At 39.2% G+C, this 21519-nt stretch overlaps 1 protein-coding gene across 11 annotated transcripts in view; it reads left to right on the forward strand.

Moving 5' to 3' along the window:
- Positions 1–21519, forward strand: part of ABI3BP (ABI family member 3 binding protein) — a 244633-nt gene that overhangs the window by 155933 nt on the left and 67181 nt on the right. For 4 of the 11 annotated variants that reach the window (XM_032299267.1, XM_032299257.1, XM_032299259.1 and 1 more), the window contains exons 29-45: positions 631–720; positions 2270–2302; positions 3304–3387; positions 5286–5342; positions 6212–6295; positions 7398–7457; positions 9958–10017; positions 10840–10923; positions 11992–12048; positions 12810–12893; positions 14031–14090; positions 14851–14934; positions 16284–16340; positions 17334–17393; positions 18048–18122; positions 18999–19058; positions 21243–21317. In XM_032299267.1, the coding sequence (XP_032155158.1) occupies positions 631–720; positions 2270–2302; positions 3304–3387; positions 5286–5342; positions 6212–6295; positions 7398–7457; positions 9958–10017; positions 10840–10923; positions 11992–12048; positions 12810–12893; positions 14031–14090; positions 14851–14934; positions 16284–16340; positions 17334–17393; positions 18048–18122; positions 18999–19058; positions 21243–21317 (1164 nt within the window). The remainder of the gene's footprint in view (positions 1–630; positions 721–2269; positions 2303–3303; positions 3388–5285; positions 5343–6211; positions 6296–7397; positions 7458–9957; positions 10018–10839; positions 10924–11991; positions 12049–12809; positions 12894–14030; positions 14091–14850; positions 14935–16283; positions 16341–17333; positions 17394–18047; positions 18123–18998; positions 19059–21242; positions 21318–21519) is intronic. The other 7 variants (XM_032299258.1, XM_032299261.1, XM_032299262.1 and 4 more) reach the window with 7 other exon arrangements.

Consider the following 21519-nt stretch of genomic DNA (forward strand, 5'->3'; position numbering starts at 1 on the left):
TAGTTATAAGCCCACAGGCCGCGAGCAAACAGCATCTGTGTCCCGTTTTTCCCATCAGAGCCTGCGATTCTGCTCAAGTAGTGTTCCATGTTGAAGCTGAATTTCAGATACAATTAGGAATGTCTGCCTGATGATATCAATTATAATTCTGCGGGCATCTTACTTTCTGTTGTTTTAAGATACACAAGGAATTTTTATTGCCTACCAACTATTTTAGAAAATGAGATGTGCTTACATTCATAATTTTTAATGGGATGTATGTCTGAGCCAAGTAATTTCTAAGTACACACTCCCAAAAGCAGGTGGGCCTGGGTCCCTCTCTGATGTGATATCTGTGTGCCTATGTCTGACTTCCCTTGGTTCTGGGCCCTCCTCGAAAATCCTATACCAGCAACTAACAATAAAGCTGAAGTTTATTTTTAAAAATTACGTATATTCCATCTATCTCAAAAGACCTGTCAGTAGACCAAAAATACATATTTTTGCCTGTAGATGATCAGAAGAAAATTTCAAACCAAAGAGACAGATTTCTCAAGACTTAAGAAAACTTTAGACACCCTAGAGTCGTGTGTAATCGTTTCATTGGTTTCTGGAGTCATAAGACCTCAATAACCAGTTTCCTTTCTTTAGCTCCAAAAACACCACCACGAGCAAGAACACGTCGTCCACGTCCCAAACATAAAACCACACCACGCCCAGAGACACCGCAGACCAAACTAGGTAAATAATACGTGGTTCCTTGTCCCTGTGACATCCCGCTGGATGTGGTATGGGTGTGGCAGTTTATCATGCCACCTTATAACCCATTTGACCCTTGGGATGAAAGCCCAAGTCCCAGAAAGCAGCCGCTAACAACGCGGTGCCCTGGCGATGCTTCTAACTTCCTCATGCTGCTTGCGTGAGGACCTCCTTGGTGCCTGGGTATTTTGTTTGCTTCTCTGACGCTCAATTACATTTTTCTCTTTGTAGCCCCAGCTCGGCAAAAAATTTACCTGATTCGGTGTCTAGTTAGCATGTGTAGTTCAACCCGTCACACATTTTGAACGTTTGCATCTGTGAAGAATGCTTCAGAAAAAAACAAATGACTTACCTGAGTTAAAAGAAGCTGCCCTTATGTGAGACTCTTTATAATAGGTACACAGGAGTGGGAGGAAAAGCAAATATTTATTAAATTTTACCAACTGTTACGCACATAGTTAATTCTTAGAGAAGTAAAACATCTGTGGGCTGATAAGTGTAATGTGGATCTTTAGGGAGAACTCCATTTCTACAAAAAATTTAAGAATAATTAGCCAGGTACGCTCACGTGTGCCTGTAGTCCCAGCTGCCTGGGTGACTGAGGTGGGAGGATCACTTGAGCCCAAGAAGTTGAGACTGCAGTGAGCCACGATTGCACCCTTGCCCTCTAGCCCAGGAAGCAGAGCAAGAACTCCTCTGGTGGACCTTGAAATTTGTAGAGCCTGTAGATTTATTGGTTGTGCAGGAATCACATAAACAGAGGCAGGAATGTGTCATGCGAGGGTGACAGCGGAAGGACAGGTACTGCAAGTGCCACCTGATTGTGAGAAAGGCCATGTTCTTTCAGTTGGACGGTAGTGCTCCTTTTGATGGGTCCACAAGGAGCCCTTCAAGTGCCTGACTTCGATGACCGGATTTGAGCCAATTGGCTCCAGCGTGTTCTCCTATCCTAGGGTCGGGCCTTTTCCATCCTGATAACGGAGATGCACTAACAAGTTTGATGGATTGAATGACCCTCTGTATCTGGCTCTTTGTATGCCTTTGTTTGAACAGAGGTCTTGGGCTTTTTCCAAAGTGCACTCTCAACAAAGAAGAGCATTGTCTAGTTTAGTCATTCATCACTGTATCTGCTTAAACATATGACTAATTGCATCTATCATGAACTCAGGCTTTGTTTTCCAATTTACAGGGCAACTAATGATACTTTCACATTAACTTTTCATAATTTTTAAACATAATATCAGATGTCCTAAGATTTTTCTAAGCAGGGTTTTCTATTTTCTACTGTATTATCAGATAATATAAAAATAAGAAAAACTGGTAGCTAAGCACGTTACAGATGCTAAGGTTATATCTGTTTCATAAAATCAAATAAATACGTACCCTCACTTGAGAACTTCAATGTTTGCTTTGAAGTTTGGCTGTGGAACTAATGCCGTAATGGTAAACCTCACTTTTCAGGAGAATGATGGCTTTTCGCATGCGTTTTAACACTTCTTTTCAAATTGCTTTTGATCATTTCTTGCTACAGACTTTGGACCTATTACTCCTGGGACTTCTTCAGGTAATGACTCTGTGTACTTCAGCAAGTGCTTTTTCTTACTCATTGTCAGAATCAGCTATGGTTCCATATAGGTGATGGGACCATCTTTTGCTGTCGCCTTATTAGAGTATTCATCTTAAAATAGAGGAAGCTTTCTTTTTAACAGAAATATGCAAGGACTTAATTCAAGACAGCTCTCTGCTCCATAGTCCAGCTTGAAATTGTATCATGTCTGAGTCTCTGAACAATACTGTCTGTCAGAGCCAAGATCCAACTAGTTCCCCATACATTCCTTATTTAGAGCACCAACGCAGTGTCAAATGATAATATCCTGAAGTTTCTTTGTGCATCTTTCTGTCTCTCAGGTTCTATATAATTTTTATTTTTTGCTTTATTGATGTTTTGGTGAATTTTATATACTTAGTCTAGTAAATTACCAAATGAAAAGCTTGCCCAAGCCTAGTTATGAGTGAATAGTGTCGGGTTAAGCAGTGATTTGAATTAGAGACATTCTTAAGAAAATAATGATAGTTTCTGATGCTTGTTTCTTAAATGTAATTATATGTATAATTTTTGTCTCTGGAGAACTTTCAGTTATCAAAGAAAACCTATTAAGATACTGAAGGAGGAAATTTCAAGCCAAAGTGACAAAGTTCTCTGGACTCAAACTCTTAACAAGAGAGGGTCTGACCTGCTCTGTGCTAACCAGGCTGTAATGGAGAAGTTTCTTTATACATCCCCCTTTCTATGTTTTCCTTTTTTTGGTTTCTATTTTTGTTTGTCTTTTTTTATTCTATGTACAACCATTCCCAAACATTTGCCTTTTTAATCTGCCTGTCATTTGTGTTATTTTGTCAATGTATGAGTAATATTTTAGTGAATTACGTAGCAGATAATGTGGTCGAGACTAGTAGGTTTAAAGACTAGTAGGTCTAGTATTTAAACACTTGTGGCTGTGTCATCCTATTTATAGTGAATGGAGCCCATCAGCACCATGTTAATGCTAAATTTTCTTCCTTCAGCTCCAACAACAACAAAAAGAGCCCGTCGTCCACATCCCAAACCTAAAACCACGCCCCGTCCAGAAGTACCTCAGACTAAACTGGGTAAATACGTAGTTTCCGTTTTACAGAATCCAAGCAGCCTACCACGATTACGACTGTAAGTTCTATGTACACATCATACATTGGGTCATGCCCTGTATATCTCTTAAGAGTAACAGCTACTGGTTATGAGGAGAACAGGAATAGCTAGCTTAGCACCTCTTGCTTTCTTTATAGGGGTCTTCTCTGTTGGTGATTATTTACTCTTCTTGCTATTTTATTTCATTCCTTGTCTTTTAAAGTTGCTCAGTATTAAGCCAGTATAGTCATTTAAGTCAACTACTTTTATTAAGTCCCTTCTCATTCTCCAAAGCCATATTAGTCCATACATCAGAAGTGGGAAGGTGTTTTCCTTCCCGATCAGTTTGCACTGTAGTAGTAAACAAAACCTGTTCTTACATAACCAGGTGGAAACTAGTATGAGGCAGCATATTTATGCAAATATTTCTTCCATGGTATAAATGCTGCTTCCTAGAAGCATGGCAGATACTTAGAGGAGGAAAATGTCCAGGATAATGAGAAACCAGTATAGAAATTGGATGACTAGAGGCATGAGGAAACAGAGGCTGATAAGCAGGGAATGTGTAAAAACTGACTCACCAGGATAACTTGCTGATACCCTCCTCTTCAGTGATGAATTAAAGGGGACTGGGATGTCTACTCAAGAGCTTAAATTTGATCTAAGGGCTGGGCGCGGTGGCTCACGCCTGTAATCCCAGCACTTTGGGAGGCCGAGGCGGGCGGATCTCGAGGTCAAGAGATCGAGACCATCCTGGCCAACATGATGAAATGCTGTCTCTACTAAAAATACAAAAATTAGCTGGGCGTGGTGGCATGCACCTGTAGTCCCAGCTACTCGGGAGGCTGAGGCAGGAGAATTGCTTGAACCCGGGAGACGGAGGTTGCAGTGAGCCAAGATCATGCCACTGCACTCCAGCCTGGTGACAGAGTGAGACTCCATCTCAAAAAAAAAAAAAAAAAAATTGATCTAAGGGGCTTCAATGATTCCTGTTTCTGCACGGGATTATGCTTTTTCTGTTCTTAGAACTGAAGATACCCAAATAATGGAACCAAAACTAAGAGCTGGTTCTTCAGCTACTTATGTTAAAGTACAGCTGTATTTACAAAAGACTTAGTCTCTTAATGAGTGTAGTCTCAGCTTCCTTTTGGCTGTTAATGTGTGTGGTACACAAATGCTAGGCAACACCCCCCCCACCACCAATAATTCCCTGCTCCTGGGGTTAACACCTTTATATGATCCACCTCCCTCTCTCCCTCCCTGTCTCTCTCTCCCTTGTGCTAGCATGGCAGACACACTCCCAGCACAGACACCTATTCAAGGGAGTGACACCCGTCACCTTTGCCTTATTTTATTGGTTATAAAGATGTCAGAGATCCAGCACACATTCAAGGGGAAGACATGACACAAATGTGTTAACACCAGAGGCAGATATCACTGGGGATCGCTACAGGGGTGTTCTAGCTATCATTATTGACTACTGCTTATAATGAGTACTCTATTGTGCTGTGTTGTGTTGTGTTTTTTGACTTCCACAAAAGTTCTAGTCTTTACTGTATCTTTTTCTAAGAAAGTGACTAGCCAGATTTTCTAGTGTTCATTAGAATCAAATGGTTAACCAACAACAAGGTCTTACTGTTGACCTCAGTGAGGTGCTCAACAAAGTCCAAAGTCTATTACTGACCATCTTCTGAGTCAAATGAGTACCTGATGAAGGTTTGGAGGAATAGTCAAAGGAAAAGAAATACAGCCACTTTCTTTTGAGTTACGATATTAAGAATTAGTTTTGTAGCCTTGGAAATGGTTTTCGTGGTAAGATGAATGTTCTGACATTTCGTGCATTCACAAAATCACTTTGGTTTCTTTCATTGCTTTTGATCAGTTCCTGCCACAATCCTCGAACCAGTTCTTAGAACTGAGGCTCCAGGCACAACAGTAGGTAATGGCACGTTATGTCCATCAGCATCTGCCTGTCCTGCTCATTTCCAACCCATGCATTGCCATCATAACCACAGCTTCTCTCCTTTCACAAGGCTTCTGTGTCATCCTCTATCATCCAATTACTTCTTAATAGATATAAGAGTATTAAAGCAGTTTCTTGTTGGTAAGAGAGCCAAGCATGAACTTAGGGTCAGTTTATATATCTGCAATGTAATGACTTTGAATTCCCCACATCTTGCTCCCACATAACATTTTAAGCACATTCGGTGTTGCTGAGTTTCACATTTAATCACTGGAGGGTGGAGGGGAAGGTGTCTGTCGCTGATCTAGGCTGAGTAAATCGGCCCAACTATTAGGACGGTGTGACAGTTCTTTCGCAGATCTAAACTTCTACATTTTTACTATGCATGATTTTGTTTTTTTTGTTTGTTTGTTTGTTTTGCCATTTGGGTAATGATGTGTTCTTGTTTCAGTAAAGATTAAAATATGTGTCTTGTTTCCCAAGTAAAGAGTAAAATATGCCCAAGGTTGGTAAATTTATAAGCATCATCACTAATATAAAATCACCTTTTACCTACCCTCATCACTGCCATAACTCAGCAAGGTTTTAGAACTTGGTTTTCATTCAGGAAACCCTGTGAGAAGCTGCTTGAAATACCGTCAATACATAAACTCGTGTTTCTATGTGATTTTTGTTCTTCAGAAAAAAACTACATGATAAAAAGAGACACCTCATTGAAATAGGGGCAAATATTTCAAACCCAAAAGAAAAATGTCCTGGAACTCAAGAAATTATAACAAGTATAATCTTATCCACAGCTTCCGGAACCAAATATGCTGTATTAATCTGAAGTTTTCTTCCCTCAGCTCCCAAAGTGCTTCAACGAACTCACCCTCCACATCCCAAACCTAAAACCACACCGAGTCCCGAAGAGCTTCAGACAGATCTGGGTAAATACGTAGGTCATACTTGAGGAATCCTAGCAGCGCACCCCAGTGGGACCCAAAGAGAATGAAGTAGCAAAGCAGGGTCAGCAGCTGATTCCACATCAGACCAGGCAGTGAGGAACAGGACTGGGGAGGTGATGTGATGGCCAAATTCCTTATGCCTCCCTCTCAACGTCTATTTAATTTAGTTCTCATTCAGTTCTCTTCATCCTTTCAGTGTTGAATGTATGGTAAACTGAAATAGCTAGAGAATGAGCACATGTTCATGCAAGTGGGAGATTATTTCTTGGTAACTGCAAGAGCCATTTAAGTCACAAATAAGGATCTAAGGCGGGAGTTGGCAAACGTTTTCTAAACAGAGCCAGATAGTAAATTTTCTAGGCTTTCTCGGCCATATAGTCCCTGTAGTATTTACTTCTTCTTTTTCCAACCACTTAGAAAAATCATTCTCAAGGGAAAATTATTCTGGGGGAAGAGTAAGGGAGAAGCTCAGAAAGGCAGGGGATGTGTGGAATCCAGTCTGAAGAGGCAGCTTCTCTGAACGCTGGAGGGTGTCAGGCTTCCAGGTGTCGGTCAGAACATTTCTTTGAGGTGTCTGCACCTAAGCGAGAAGGGGTCTTGAATGCTGGCCTAAGGAGTTTGGATTTTATGTAGGAATCTTCCGCATCCCTGTGCAGTTAGGCTTTCTCTGGGTGTTACCCAGCTGTATATCACAGACTGATGGCTAGCCCTCTTGCTCTCTGAAGTACTCAAGTAGGACAAAGCTCATGGTGTTGTTCCAAAGATGAGTTTTCAGCAAAATGTGTATGGTCTATTATGCTCTGTTAGTTAGGTTCAGATCAACAAAGAATAAGAAAAACTCTTGGGGTACTCCTCATGGACCGTTATCTGAATTATCTGAATACAAAGTGAATGGCCATTCCTCCTAAGAGATGAATTGGTACCCAAGGACAGAGGTGCCATTTCCTCTCTGCTCAGGAGGCTAATTGTGTTTGCTTTGTGCTCTGGACAGATATTTCATGACCTGGTAAATTCTTTTTGAATGTTCTGAGTTTTTATAAATTTTTACTGTTTTGTTGATGTCATCTTTATTATATTTGGCCAGTTCCTGCTACAATCTTTGAACCAGTTTCTCCTATAAAAGAGGCTCCAGGGACAACACTCGGTAATGCCACTTTCTGATCTTGAGCAAGTGCTTTTTCTGCTCAGTATCAAGCTTATTCCACTGTATATTGCCATTCAGTTACATTTTTTGTTTTATGACGGCTGAACGTACATAAAACAAGTTGTTTCTTGCTCATAAGAGAGCTATGTGTGAATCTAGTTTGAGATCTTTTCCTGCTCTGTAGCTTAAAATTGTTTTTGTATCATTTTGTGTTTGGCTTAATCAGAGTTCTCTATTAAGGGAAATTTCATATATTCTCGGGAGGCTCTCACCTGGTCTATGCTAGCCAGGCTGTAATATCGAAGTTTCTTTATACATCCCTTATACATGTCCCTTTTTATGTTTTCCTTTTTTTGGTTTATATTTTTGTGGTTTTTTAAATCTTATATATGACCATTCCCAAACATCTACCTTTGTCATCTGCCTGTTATTTGTGTCATTTTGTTAATGTATGAGGAATATTTTTAGTGAATTATCTAGCAGATAATGTGATCAAGGCTAGTAGGTTTAAATAATGCACCCCATCCTTAGTATGTATCCAGTCCCCCTTAGTCTCCATCCTCATTTGGATGATTTATAACCTTTTTAATCCAGACAGGGCACTCTAGGAGAACGTAACAAACATATTAATCCTAAATATCTGAATTAATAACTTTAATCTGTCAAATTTGCATATTTGCAAGTTTGTTATTGAACTATCTTAACAGAAGAAGACTGAAGTAGGAGCAAAATTTTTGCATTAGAAAGATATATTTTCTGAAGTTCAGGAAAATCTGCAAAGCTTTAGAAAACATAAAGAAGATCTTTTTTAAGCCTGTAACGTGCAGAAGCATACAATTTAAAATAACTAATGATTACCTTTTTCTACCTCCAAACACCTCCCAGTGAACATACCATTCACAGCACAATCTTAATACCACTCCATGTGTGGCTGCTCTTGACACTGTACCAGATAGATATAGGGTCTTTGGTTTAAGGAGCCTGGGAGCCTGTCATTGATAGAAATAATAAACTCACATACCCCTTAGTGAGGGAGTCCAGAGGGCTGTTGCTCCCTCATGGTTGACAAGGAATCAGTTTAGAAGACAGTTGCAGGGTCTTCCCTTTGTGTAGTAGGAGACGTGTTTCACTTGACAGTCCACAGGCTAGTTGAACACAAAAACGTTTCCCACAGGAAAAGCCTAGGGAAGGAGAATAAGCCAGGGTGTTTTTGCAAATTAAAGATTTTTCTTGGAAATGTTAAGTGTTAGACTTATTACAGGGTCTTAAAGTAAAAAATGAAATTGGGTTGCAACAGAGCCAGGAAGGGGTTTGGGCCTTGAGTCACATCACAATTTGCACAAATAGGAAGGCATGAATGAACAAAGATGAAAAAATTCGATCTATGTAGAGGCGACCAGAGGAGGCAGAGATCCTCCTCCTAGGGTCAGCCAAAACATTTTTGTTGGTAATTCTGCATTTGGATGACACTGTGGAAAGTGGAAGGAGGGCTTGAATGTCTTACTTGAATGTCTTACTCTTTGAGTCTGACATTGTTCTCATGAGCATCAAAAATCTTTTTTCCACACTAGAACATGTTTCCCCTCTGCTAAGCATGGACAGTGATTTACTGGATGCCGCAGACTGAGTGGCCACCCCTTACCCAGTCTTCCTAAGTGCTTTTGTGTGCACAGAAGTGAAAAGTTCTTTCCAAAATGGAGCTCCCAGAAAGATCACCAATCATTTTTAGTGATTTGTGTGATGACCGTTTAGATATTTCATCATTTTTTCTGCAAACATAATTTGATAAACATATATAGTACATCTTCTTCTCTTTATTCAGCATCCACTAAAGTGCAAACCAGTTTTTCACGTGCTTCTTGAGAATTATTAGAAATGTACTAAGAAAATGCCTTAAAACATCCTAAAGTCTTCCATGTTATATTCAGGTAAACACCGTAACTAGAGGAATTGTTTGCTTCGTGGTGCTAAATTACAGAGACCAAAGGTGACGACCATCTCATGAGATGGTATAATTGGTGTAGTTTGGCCAAGTCTAGACGAAAGAAATTTTCCATTTGAAAAAGGGCTGCCATTACAGAGCAGTATAGATTAGGTGGAAGATCAGTGTGTCTCCAGGCGTGCTTTCTCTCAAGGCCTCTCTCCTTGTCTTGCAGAAGGCCACCGCCTCACCGTGTCCTCACATGTCCTTTTCTCTGTGTGTGCAGCTCATGTCTCTTTTTCATATAAGTCCATGAGTCCCGTTGAAGTGGAATCCCACCGTGATAACCTCATTAACCTTCATTATCTTTTTAAAGGTCTTACCATGAGGATTAGGGCTTTGAATATGAATTTGGTGTGTTGGGGGAGGAGTGGAAATATAATTCAGTCCTAACGCCCTTCATCCAGGGATGTTTAAATATCCTAGAGGCAGTGTTATGCAAGCATGATATGTTTTGATGTGAATACTGCAGCTCCCACGCATTTTTTACAGTCTCTTTTGTTTATCTTATTACTTCAGTTCCTGTGACAGACCTCGAGCCTGTTACTTTTAGAACCGAGAGCCCTGCAACAACCTTAGGTAACGACCCTGCCATTACCTGGCTGTTTGCTTTTGCTGCTCATTGTACGGTCGTTTCAGTCTTGTACCTGTAACGTGGCGTGTCTTCCTCTGCAAAATAGCCAATATCACTGCCTGTGACCATTCAACTATTTCTATCATCTGAAGAATCCCGAAGCCTCCTAAAAACAAGTTTCCTATTGTTTTTATGAGAGCCAGGCATGAGCTTAAAACATTTACCTGCCATGTAGCACATTGGAAATTGTCATGTCATCTCACGCATCATTTAACAGAGTTCTGTGTTAATGCTGAATTTAAAACCAGTTGGGCTCTATTTCACATCTAAGCTGATCAGCAATAACAGCTACCCTTACTCTCCTTTGCACATCTGAGTTTTTAGATTTTAAAAAAATTGCCCAGTATGTTTCTTTCTTTATTGGTGCTTTGAGTAATGATATGTTTTATTACTAATTTGACAATTAGGGAATCACTAAAGTCAGAAAAACTATAAGTCTCTTCCTTAAAGTGACCCTAACTTCCTATCCCTTCTCATTGAGTACTCTGCCTCTATCATTTTTTCCCCAGCAAGGAAGTTCTGTAAATTTCTCAATACAAGTGCTAATCTTCATTCCTTGGGTGAGCAATTCTACTGTATACATGAATTTTCCTGAAGAGTACCATAAATCATAAAAGGACACATCGTTATAAAAGGAATGAAAAAGTAAAACTAAAAACAACTAAAGTTCCTGGAACTATAGGACATCTGACAAGTTTTGGAAAAACCTTTTCTCAGTGTCCGGAATCATAAGACCTAGAGTAACACAAGGCTTTTTCTTCCCTCAGCTACCAAAACATCAAAAAGAACCCGCCCTCCACGTCCCAGAATTAAAACTACGCCGAGCCCTCAGGCACCTGAGACCAAACCCGGTAAATGTGTGACCCCTCACAACCTGTCGCAGTGGGGACTGAGGCAGTGCCAGTGCTGAGCAGCAACAGCTCTTATTCTCCCTAAGCACAAGGGCATGAGGCATCAGCAGTACCATCTCCTCTGCTCAGCTTTCAAGGAGAATAATGTGTGGGTGAGACCCAACTGGTACCAGCATATCTTATTACTTCTATGTGAGACTCTTCTTTGAAACGACATAGTCTATTTCTTACCGTCAAATCCCATTCACATCTTAAAGGTAGAACTTCTTTAGCAGAGCCAACATGTTCAGTTGAGGTAAACGTAATTGTAAGTGTCTTGCGTATTTCCGTTCCCACATTGGACATTGGCGAGCATAGGTGATGCGCCAGCTTGCAGGAGAGTTATTTTACTGCAGAAAGAGTAGAGTTAAAGATGTGTTTGGCTGACACAAACATAAAGTGATGATCTTTATGTTTTATCTCAAAGAAAAAGATCGAGGTGGGTTGGACTTGGACCTTGGGCCCACTGAGGATTTGGAGGAATGGAGGGAAGAATGAACTAGGGCAGAAGGACCACACGTGCTGGTCAGCTAGAAAGGCAGTCCAGTCTAGATGGACTCCTTCTAGATGGTCGTATATGACTGTCGCTGATGGTGCGTTTGGAAGGATACTTCAAGCCAGATGAAGCAGGACTTTTGAGGACCTAATTCAGAAGCTTAGATTTGATACAGAGACATCAAAAGTATTTGATTTCCACTTATTCGGGGCTGAGGGCAGACAGATGCTCTACCGATTATTACAAACAGTGATCACGCTGTTCAGAATTAATTAGTTAAAAACCTAATAGAATTTCATGTTGACTTCTTTAAGCTACTCAAGATAGCTCAAAACCTAAGCCTGAAACTCATCATGCCTATAGTTTGGCCGTGTCATCAATGAACACACACACTCTTCCCCTCAGTTAAGAAGTAAACTTTTTTCTTTGTTTCTCTGGAAGAATTCACAGACTAGTAAAATGTGTTTGCATGTGAGTGTTCCAACTTCTCATATATTTAAAAATCTCTTTGATTTCCATGTCGTTTTGGTCAGTTCCTGCCACTGTCCTAGAACCTGTCACTCTTAGACCTGAGGCCCCAACAACATTAGGTAACGTTGATAATACTGTGTTTTCAACAAGCTTTCTTTTGCTTATTGACAAACGTAGAGTTTCAGTTTGTGTCATGTGACAACACTGTCATTGTTGATGGCCATTCAATTATATTCTTCTTGAAATTACGAAGACTCTGAAATTAACTGTTGTTTTTAAGAGAAGCAGTCATGCATGAATCTACTTGAGGACGTTTTATTTGCCTTATGACCTGTAAGCAGTGTTTGTGATAAAGCTGTATTTCAAACATATCAGTGGGTCTCTAACTCCTACCTGGACAGATAAAGCTGTTAACTCTCATAGAGCCAAGAGGACTCATTGTGCATCTGTATTTCTAACCTTTTTTCTATTTGCATAGAAATGTATTATTTTGTCTCTAATAAGGTCATAATATGTTCTGATTTTAAAAGTTCTACAGAATATGTGCCAAAAAATGAAAGATTAAGTTGTAAATCTCAGATTTAGTAGAACTGTCCTTCATTATCCATTAAAATTTGGCAATAGTACTTAACTTTTTTGGTGCCCAGGAAGGCTACCCTATGAGATTTCCATTCAAATTTCTAATCTTTATTTCTTGAATTAAAAAGTGATTTTTGTCTTAAGGAGCTTTCTGTGATGAAATATAAGGAGGAGCAAATGTGACAAAAATCTCAAAAGGCAAATATCTATCAAGCCGTAGAAAGTCATGTTTTTACCTTGCACACCTTCCAGAATTGCAGATCATGTAGTTCTGTAGTAATCCAAGAACTTCTTCCTTCAGCTTCCAAAACATCACAACGGACACGTCGTCCACGTCTCAGAACAAAAACCACACCACGTCCTGAAGCACCTGAATCCAAACCAGGTAAACCACATGTTCCTGGTTTAAAGAGTCCCTGCAGCCTAAGCCAGCAGGGTCTCAAGAGTAATCCCAGTGGTTGGGAGTAACCAGTACGCCCCTATGAGAGGGAAGCCACAACTCATGGTCAGCAGCAGTCCCCACTGTGTGGATGTAAGAGAAACACTGCTGGGAGGTCCACGGAGCAGCTGAATGTCTCATGCTTCCTGTGTGCAGTCTTCTCTGGCACTGGGCATTTTATTAACTTCCATTTATCTTTTAAAAATGAAACTTCTTTAGAAAAATGAGACTGACTTAGCTCAAGTCAACAAATACTAAGTGCCTTAGATATCCACCCAATCATATTAGCACATTTGGGGCATGCATCAGATGTCAGAGATGCATTTTGGTCCTCAAACCTGTAAGACAGTTGAGAACGGAAGCCTTTCCTTTGTAAATAAAGGATGGCATGGGGCAGTATCAGTGCAAATTCAAGACTGGTTTTGGAGTTCTCCCAACAAGATGTGCTAGGTATGCAAATATTTGGAGCAGGGAAATATAAAGAAGAAATGGAACCTTGAAATCACCAAGGTTCACAGATGAGTAGAAAGGTAGGAAGAATAAAATCAGAAGGAAAAGACGCTAGTAGAGACCAACCAGAGGAGACGGTGTAACTGGGCCACTGATATGAAGGTGTCTTACTTCAAAATGACAGGCAAATCCCTTGTGAATCTCACTAGGACCATGTGTACCCATGCCTAGGTCCCTGATGGAGCAGTGGAGATTGATGCGATAGACATCCACAAGCTGTTCTTTCCATACGAAGCCATGTTCTTTCTTTGCGTGGAATGGAGGAATATCCAACTCAGTTTGTCATGCTAAGGCCTCTGTCTCTTTCCAAAGATGAATTCTTAGCAATACCTACATAGTCCACTTGGGATTATTAGGTAATCAGAAAGTGAGGAATAAGGGAATAGGTACCTGATTTAGGTACAGCCAAATTTTATGAAATCAGCTGTTTACTTCTTTAGCTTAACAGTGTTTCAAGGTTGCTATATAATTCTATAAGCTGTATTATACTCATAAGACTCATTTTTGAAGAAAAGCTTTGAGTTTATGTTCCTTTAAAACAATCACTTGGTTAATTGTAATGCTTTTGGTCAGTTCCTACTGCAGAGCTCAAACCTATGACACTCAGAACTGAGACCTGGGTGACAACACAAGGTAATAAACAGCATGTTCTGTCCTCATTAAGTGTTCTTCCTTCCCATTGTCAAGCCCATCCCATCGTCGGAGCCACAGATTCTTCTGCTTTTTAAGACTACATTGTCATTCTCTGTTGTCATTCCATCATTCTTCATCCCAAAAGTATTGCACGTTCTGACTCTTAAAACAAATCGTACTTTGTTTTTAAGAGAGCTCTGCATGAACCTAACTCAGGCTATCTTCTGGGTATGTAACCATCTGAAATTAGTTTGTCATCCAGTGGGTTTTTTAACCAATTTTTTGTTAAAGGTGACTTTAAGATGCATTTTTCTTGATTCTATCATTATCACCATACCAGAGAGTTTCTTGATTAAAGTTCGGTTTACTTATTTCTGCCATCTCTGTAATATTCTGATTGACATTTTCATTAATTATGTGGTCTTTTTTAAGTGACTGTCAAAGAACTTATAACTGACCACCACTACCATATTTTAGCAGTGACTCTTAACTTTTGAGGTCTTATTGACTATTATTCACCTCTTGAATTAGCAATTTCATTTTAGATATGACATTTCCTTCCAATAAACTTTCTTCAATTATAAAAGGAGACATACTATTATAATAATAGTGAAGGTTACTAATTAAAAAGTTAAGAAGACAAATTCCTTAAAATATGAGAAAATCTAGTAAGCGTTAAAAAAATCTCAGACCGTACGTCATGCTACTCATAGCTTCTGAACTACGGACTCTGCAGTAACGGAAAGTTTTCTTTCTTCAGCTCCTAAAACATCACAACGAACTCGCCGTCCACGTCCCAAACCTAAAACCACACCGAGTCCGGAGGTTCCTCAAACCAAACCGGGTAAATTTGGGTTTCTGATCAAAGTAGCTCATCTTAGCGGCTCTCGGGAATCTATAACTGATGCCAGTGATGGAGCTGACGGCCTGTGTGAGCCCCATGTGGGTGAAGGCACAGAATAATCCGCTGCTGCTCCCCCTGCTGAGTTAGCAAAGGAGAACACAGTTGGGATAGACCTGTGTGGCCGGTGAATTCCTTGTGCTTTCTGCATACAGGTCTCTCTTACTGCGTGTCTTATTTACTACTTCCTATTTCATTTGTCCTCATAAAGACAAAATGCCTTCAATAGAACCAGGCATTTTTATTTCTAGAAAAAAAATTTAGTGCCTTGTATCTTCCCACAGCCGCAGCAACAACGGTGAGGATATCACGGGAGGAGGAAGTTTGTCTTTAACATCTTACCCTGTAGTATAGTCGAGGTTGACACCTGACCCAGTGTGAAACATTCAAAGATTGAAGCAAGGGAGTGTCTCTGTGCAAACTGAACTTGTCTTGAGGGATGCTATACACATCTACGTGCTTAGAAAAAGAAAATGTTATGAGGAACAGGAACAGGAATAAATAATTGGAAAGAAGTTGGGTCTTAAAATCTGAGAAATGAAGAGTCAAAAAGAAAGGGGTAGAGGCAAGTTAGACGGCACAGGTTTCATGAAACACGCAGGATTCTGCTTCTGAGTAGAGATGACAGCTGCATTTGGAAGGGTTTATAAGAGCAATTGAAGAAAGGCCTTGAAGATATGACTCGGAATCTGCATCTGACCCAAGAAGCTTCACCCATCTAGAAAACGCGTCTAGTCCTGTGTTTTTGTCTAGGGAGCTGCTGTGTGTGTTTATCCTTTATACTGATTTGTTGAGGGCACGTGAAATCTCAGCCTATGAGTCCCTTTGCTTTATTCTTTACCATGTCTCCTCTCAAACAGGCTATTGATTGTATTCGTGCTCATTTCAGCATGCTATTAAAGCTGCACATGTACCCCAGAATCTAAAGTACAATAATTTTAAAAAAGCTTCCACAAGAATGCCAACAGTTACTAGGACAATTAGATGAGTATGTATTTGGTAAGATGTCTGAACAAGCTTCTAGGGCAGTCTTCTACAATAGTTGGAATGAGATACTCAGATACCTAGGAGAATATTATGTGGACTTTATTGAGATGTGTGCCAGATTGTGTAGACTGTGACTAACTTGTCTTAAAAAAATTGTTAATCTGACTACAAGATGGTCACACGTTCAAATAACAAGTTCAAATTTCAGAGAATTTCTTAGAATTGCTATATACTGATTGAAGCAATATTATACTGGAAAGATATACTGACTTTTCACAAGTGTTTGTTTCATTACTTTTAATTAGTTCCTGCTACAGATCTCGAACCTGTTACTCTCAGAACTGAAGCTCCAAAAACCATGGGTAATGAGAATGTGTGTCCTTCAAATAGTGCTTTTCTGCCCATTGTCATGCTAATGTAGTCAGTTTCTTCTATGTCATGAGACCATTCTGTCATCCTTTGCCATCATTCCGTTATAGTCTTTATCTTGAAAATATCCTAGACTCTGTGTCAAATTATCAGTTGAATTTGAGAGAACTGTTCAATGTTGTGTCACGCGATCCTGTACATGTGTTTAAACAGCACAGACCATTTCAAGCTGCATTTCAAGCACGAATCTCTAGCTGTCCCTTACTTATGCTGCTCATTCCTCATCAAATGTAGGGAAGCACAATGTTTCTTTGTTCGTATTATTTTTTATGACTTATATTAGGATCTATACAATATTGTCTGTTTCAAGGAATGATGTTTTTAGTAAATTGTCAACTTGTAAAATGTACCAAGTCTTGAAAGTGTTAATGACAGGCTTCCATGATAGGATGGACTGACTCTTTATTCATCTCTATGAAGGTTTAACAGTTTCTGAACTTTTACTGAATCAGGGACTACTTTGAGATTTTGATAAGCACAGTTTATTAATTACGTGGTGTTCTTTATGCTTTCATATATATGGATTCCTTATGGTACTAGTAGTTATTTAAACAGTAAATAACAAGACATTTATCTCAACCTCTACAGAAGTGCAAGGAGACTGATAAATGCCTTTTCCGGCACAGTTAGAAAAGCATATATTATGCAAATATGTAAAAAGCTTGTCGAACAGCCTTTCACTAATGTGTAGCAGGAATTGGATAAGCATCTAGGAGAATGTCTTGCTGATCACGTAGTGATGTTAAGCTGAGTGCAATGCTGCCTTGCAAGTCTGTCTTTTGAGACTAATTGGTACCTAGCTATGATTTGGCCCAATCTGCAAAAAAACGAGTCTTTCTTTTCTCTCGGTTCTGAAGCTTAAAAATTGACTTGTGAAATTAATACTCAAGTTAAATCTCTTGCTTTATTTTATTATTTTTGTCTAGTTGTTACTGCAGTCCTTGAACCTGACGCTTTTAGAACCAAGGTTCCAGAAACAACGTTAGGTAATGATATTCTGTGTTCCTGAATAATTTTTCCTGGCTTCTCTTAAAATCCATTCTGTCGTGATCATAATCACATTATCATCAACTTTGTAGGACAATCTTGTCATCCTCTGCTGTCCTTCAACTTTATACTGCTGCTTTTTGAGAGGATTAGTGATCCTCAGAAGTTACCTATTACTTTCAAAAGCTGTGCGTGGACCGGATTCTCAGAGTCTACCATGTAATCTTATTTGAATTTGTGTCATGTATTTTTGCCTAAACAGCATTCACATCTAAAGCTAAATTTCAAACACAGTTGCTGGTGACTATATCTTATCTAAGCTGACTAAACTCTTAACAGTTCTTACGGTATTATGGATTCTTTGGCATACTCAAAAGGTTTAGTGTGAGCCTGAGACTCTATCACCCAGAGTTTGGCTCTAGTGTTTTTAAAGTTAAAGATGTATGAGTCTCTTCACTTTTTGACTTGATTTTATCTGTAAGTTGTCTCTCTCAAGAATTTTCAGTAGTTAAAAAAAATTAACAAAATAGAAAATATTTTAGCCTTAAAAGACGTGGGACTTAAATCTCAAGGAAATATGATATACCTTTAAAAACCTAAGTTTTGTCTCCAAAGCCACTTGCACTAGAGTAATTCAGAGTTTCTTCCTTCAGCTCCTAAAGCACAACGGACACGTCGTCCACGTCCCAGACCTAAAACTACACCTGAAGTGCCTCAGACCAAATCGGGTAAATGTATGATTCTTTGGTTTAAGGAGCCGAGGAGCCTGAACCCTAGCAGGCTGTCCCAATGAAGTCCCAAAGAAATGCCTGTGATGGGAAGTAGCAGTCATCATGTTCTCTAAGAATCCGATTATTTGACATGGGTAGCAGCTGCTTCTCGTACAGGGCTGTCCAGGAGAACATGACTTGGGGATACTTGTGTGCCTGATCTCCTAAATGACTTGGTTTGCATGAAGTTCCTAGTCTCTCTTTAAAGATGTGTTTACAGCAAGATTGGCATGGTTATTCATGGGTATTTATTGCTATATCTGCATTGAAACGTGATCCATTTGTTATAGACATGATTACATAAACAGGCATTTTTTCAACTTCCAAAAAAGGCAATGAGTTACTTTCATATATATTTCTCTATATATTTTCGTATTTATTGTCTAAACAAATTTCCAAAGCAAATATCCATACCAGTTAGAAAACCATGTACCTAGGAAAACCTCACGTGGATAATATCAAGACTGTAGCAGATTTCAAAGGTTGTAACTGCCTTCTGTGATGAATTGTTCTGGCTAATAAGGCCAAATCTTCCAAAAGCAACTATATGCTTCCTATCAATTCCAAAGTTTAAAAAAAAAATTATGTATCATTTGCTGGGCATGGTAGCACATGCCTGTAATACCAGTTACTCAGGAGGCTGAGGCATGAGAATCACTTGAGCCTGGGAGGCGGAGGTTGCGGTGAGCCGAGATCGGGCCATTGCACTCCAGCCTGGGAAACAGGAGTGAAACTCTGTCTCCAAAAAAAAAAAGAAGAAAAAGAAAACTTGAGGGTGTTCTTTAAAAAAATGTGTTTAAGCGTTCTTGTATTCATGTTGTTGCTTTTGGTTAGTTTCTGTTACAGGCTTTGAACCAGTTGTTCTTAGTTCCGATGCTCCAGGAACAACATTTGGTAACGATTTTTGTGACTCTCATTAAATGCTTTTTATTGCTGTTTATAACCCCATTTGACCACTGTCATGGCCAGAGTTGCTTCCGCTTCCTGCGATGCTGCTGTTAGTCCATTCTACACTTCATTTTAAAATAGTCAGGAGTCTTAATTCAAGTGTTACCTGTTGTTTTTCACAGACATCCCTGGACCCAGTGAAGGACAGCTATCTGCCAGGAAACTCTCTTTAAAAATGCACCATATGATTCAGTCATAAATATGAGGTCCAAATTGGTATTCAGTATTTATAGATCTAAATACTCTTCCATTTGTTATTTAGATCTGTAAAGTAACAACAATTCAGTACCATGAGCTCCCTTTGAGTAACTTCGTTCCTGCAAAATCTCTGTCTTCTCATTATTCTCTTCCTGTCTTAAGGAATAAGGTGTCCCTGTTACATTAGCATAAAAAGTAGTTTTTCACTGAAAGTTCCAGGCTCCTCAATCATTGATGAGCTTGACCACTCTTCTTCACCACAGTTTAGCAATGGCTCTTAATCTTTGCTAAGTAGGAATCCCTTTGAATGTCCATGCATGTTCAGTATTTATTTCTTTAATCACTTCATATGTGATTTCGGTCTCTAAAGGAACACTTAGTGGTGATCAGAAACAAAGTAGTAATTTTTTAATTTAGAAAATAAACTCAAGAAAATATGTTATAGAAAACATAGGTCTACATACAATGCTTTCCATGATTTCCAGACCTACAAACACCATAGCGACCCAAGATCGTCATCTTGTAGTTTCAGAAATGTAAAGGAGGATGAATAGGGGTTATTCCATCTCTCAGACCTTAAACTCCCTAAAGCCTCTCATTTGAAGTAAGGAAAATCTGTGGTTTAGGCTTTAGAAGGTTTAAGGAGTCCTTCTAGCCCATTACAGTTTAATCACAGGAATGACAATAGGCTTGAACATCTTCCCATTTCTGTGCCTTCTGAGAGAAAAGGCACTTACAGTGGTCAACAGCTGGGCAATTATAGGGCCCATCATTAGGTTCATAGCTCAGGGAGATCTATGCAGTGGCTAAATTCATGGTGTGCTCTACATAAGGACTGTATCTAACAAAGGATGGATCTTATAAAGTTATCTTATTCCATTTCATTCATCTCTTTCTCACAGGTGCTGCTACTTTTGCTTAAGAAAATAATCATTTCCTCATTCTCTGTGTACCCAGCACGGTATTAGCAGTTGGGTGGGGTGGAATAAGGAGCAGAGGTAGAAACCAAAAGAAAAGACATAGTTTACCTCTTAAACCACAAAGTAATTGTGAAGAAAACCTAAGGTTTTCTTAGATACACTTTTCTAGATAATAGCGCAATTTCCTCATATGAAAACTGCTTATTTAATTGAGTAGTAAAACAAAATATTTACCGAGTCAAGGAACAATGTGAGCTGCTGATAGAGTAGTTGGGCTTGGAAATAATTATAGGATTTGGATTAGAGGGTGGAAGGGTGGGAACAGCACAAAAAACAAGTGTCAATACTTGTTAAGTGTGACTAAGGAGATGGTGAAACTAAAATATGGAACAAAATGCTCCTAGATGAGATTCAACATTTCGTTAACGTTACTATCATGAAATCAGCTATAGGCAGCTCTTAGCTCTTGTGGGAACTGAGATTTCAGATACAGTAGTCCATGAGAACTTAAATAGGTTCCTGATTTTTTAGAAGGACACTTTGAATCAGGAGTCAACAATTTTTTTTTTTCTGTGAAAACTTAAACAGTAACTAGTTTAGAATTTGTAGGCCATTCAGTTTCTGTTACAACTACTCAATTGTCCCATTTTAGCGTGAAGGCAACCAAAGCTGATACATAAGTATGCCCGGAACTGTTTTAGTTCACCATATGACTGTGTGTGCCAATAAAACTTTATTTGAATTGCATACCATTTTCACATGTCATGAAATATCACTTTTCATTTTTTCCCAACACTTAATGTGAGAACCAATATTGGCTCACAAGCCAGACAGAGGGCTAGACTTGGAAGGGCTATAGTCTGGGGACTTCTGCTTTAAATAGGGCACATTCTGCATGGCTCTCCATAACCTCATGATTTTCAGGGTCTGTGTCTTGCAGTTCATTGCTACCTCTCTAAAATCTATGAAATAACTTAAAATTATTTTTACAATTTAGACCCTCTTCTTTCAGCCCCCACTGAACTGCAAACTCTTATTTTGAAACCAGTGACATCGCCAAGCCTAGAAATGACACAAAGTCAACCGGGTAAATAGATTAATTTATCTGTCTGGGTGTACTGTGTGCTTCAAGAGGCATACTGTAATCCTCTATATTTCCAAAGATTAAAAAAGTGAAAAAGGAATACACATTTAATAACTCTATAAATATTGCACAGTGCTCTTTTGTTGTGATTTCATATTGTTAAATTAGTAATACATTAATATTGCTACTTGAATGTACAAAAAAC

The sequence above is a fragment of the Sapajus apella genome, unplaced genomic scaffold, assembly GCF_009761245.1.
Source record: "Sapajus apella isolate SASKATOON/1434 unplaced genomic scaffold, GSC_monkey_1.0 scaffold40, whole genome shotgun sequence".
NCBI classification, from domain to species: Eukaryota; Metazoa; Chordata; class Mammalia; order Primates; family Cebidae; genus Sapajus; species Sapajus apella.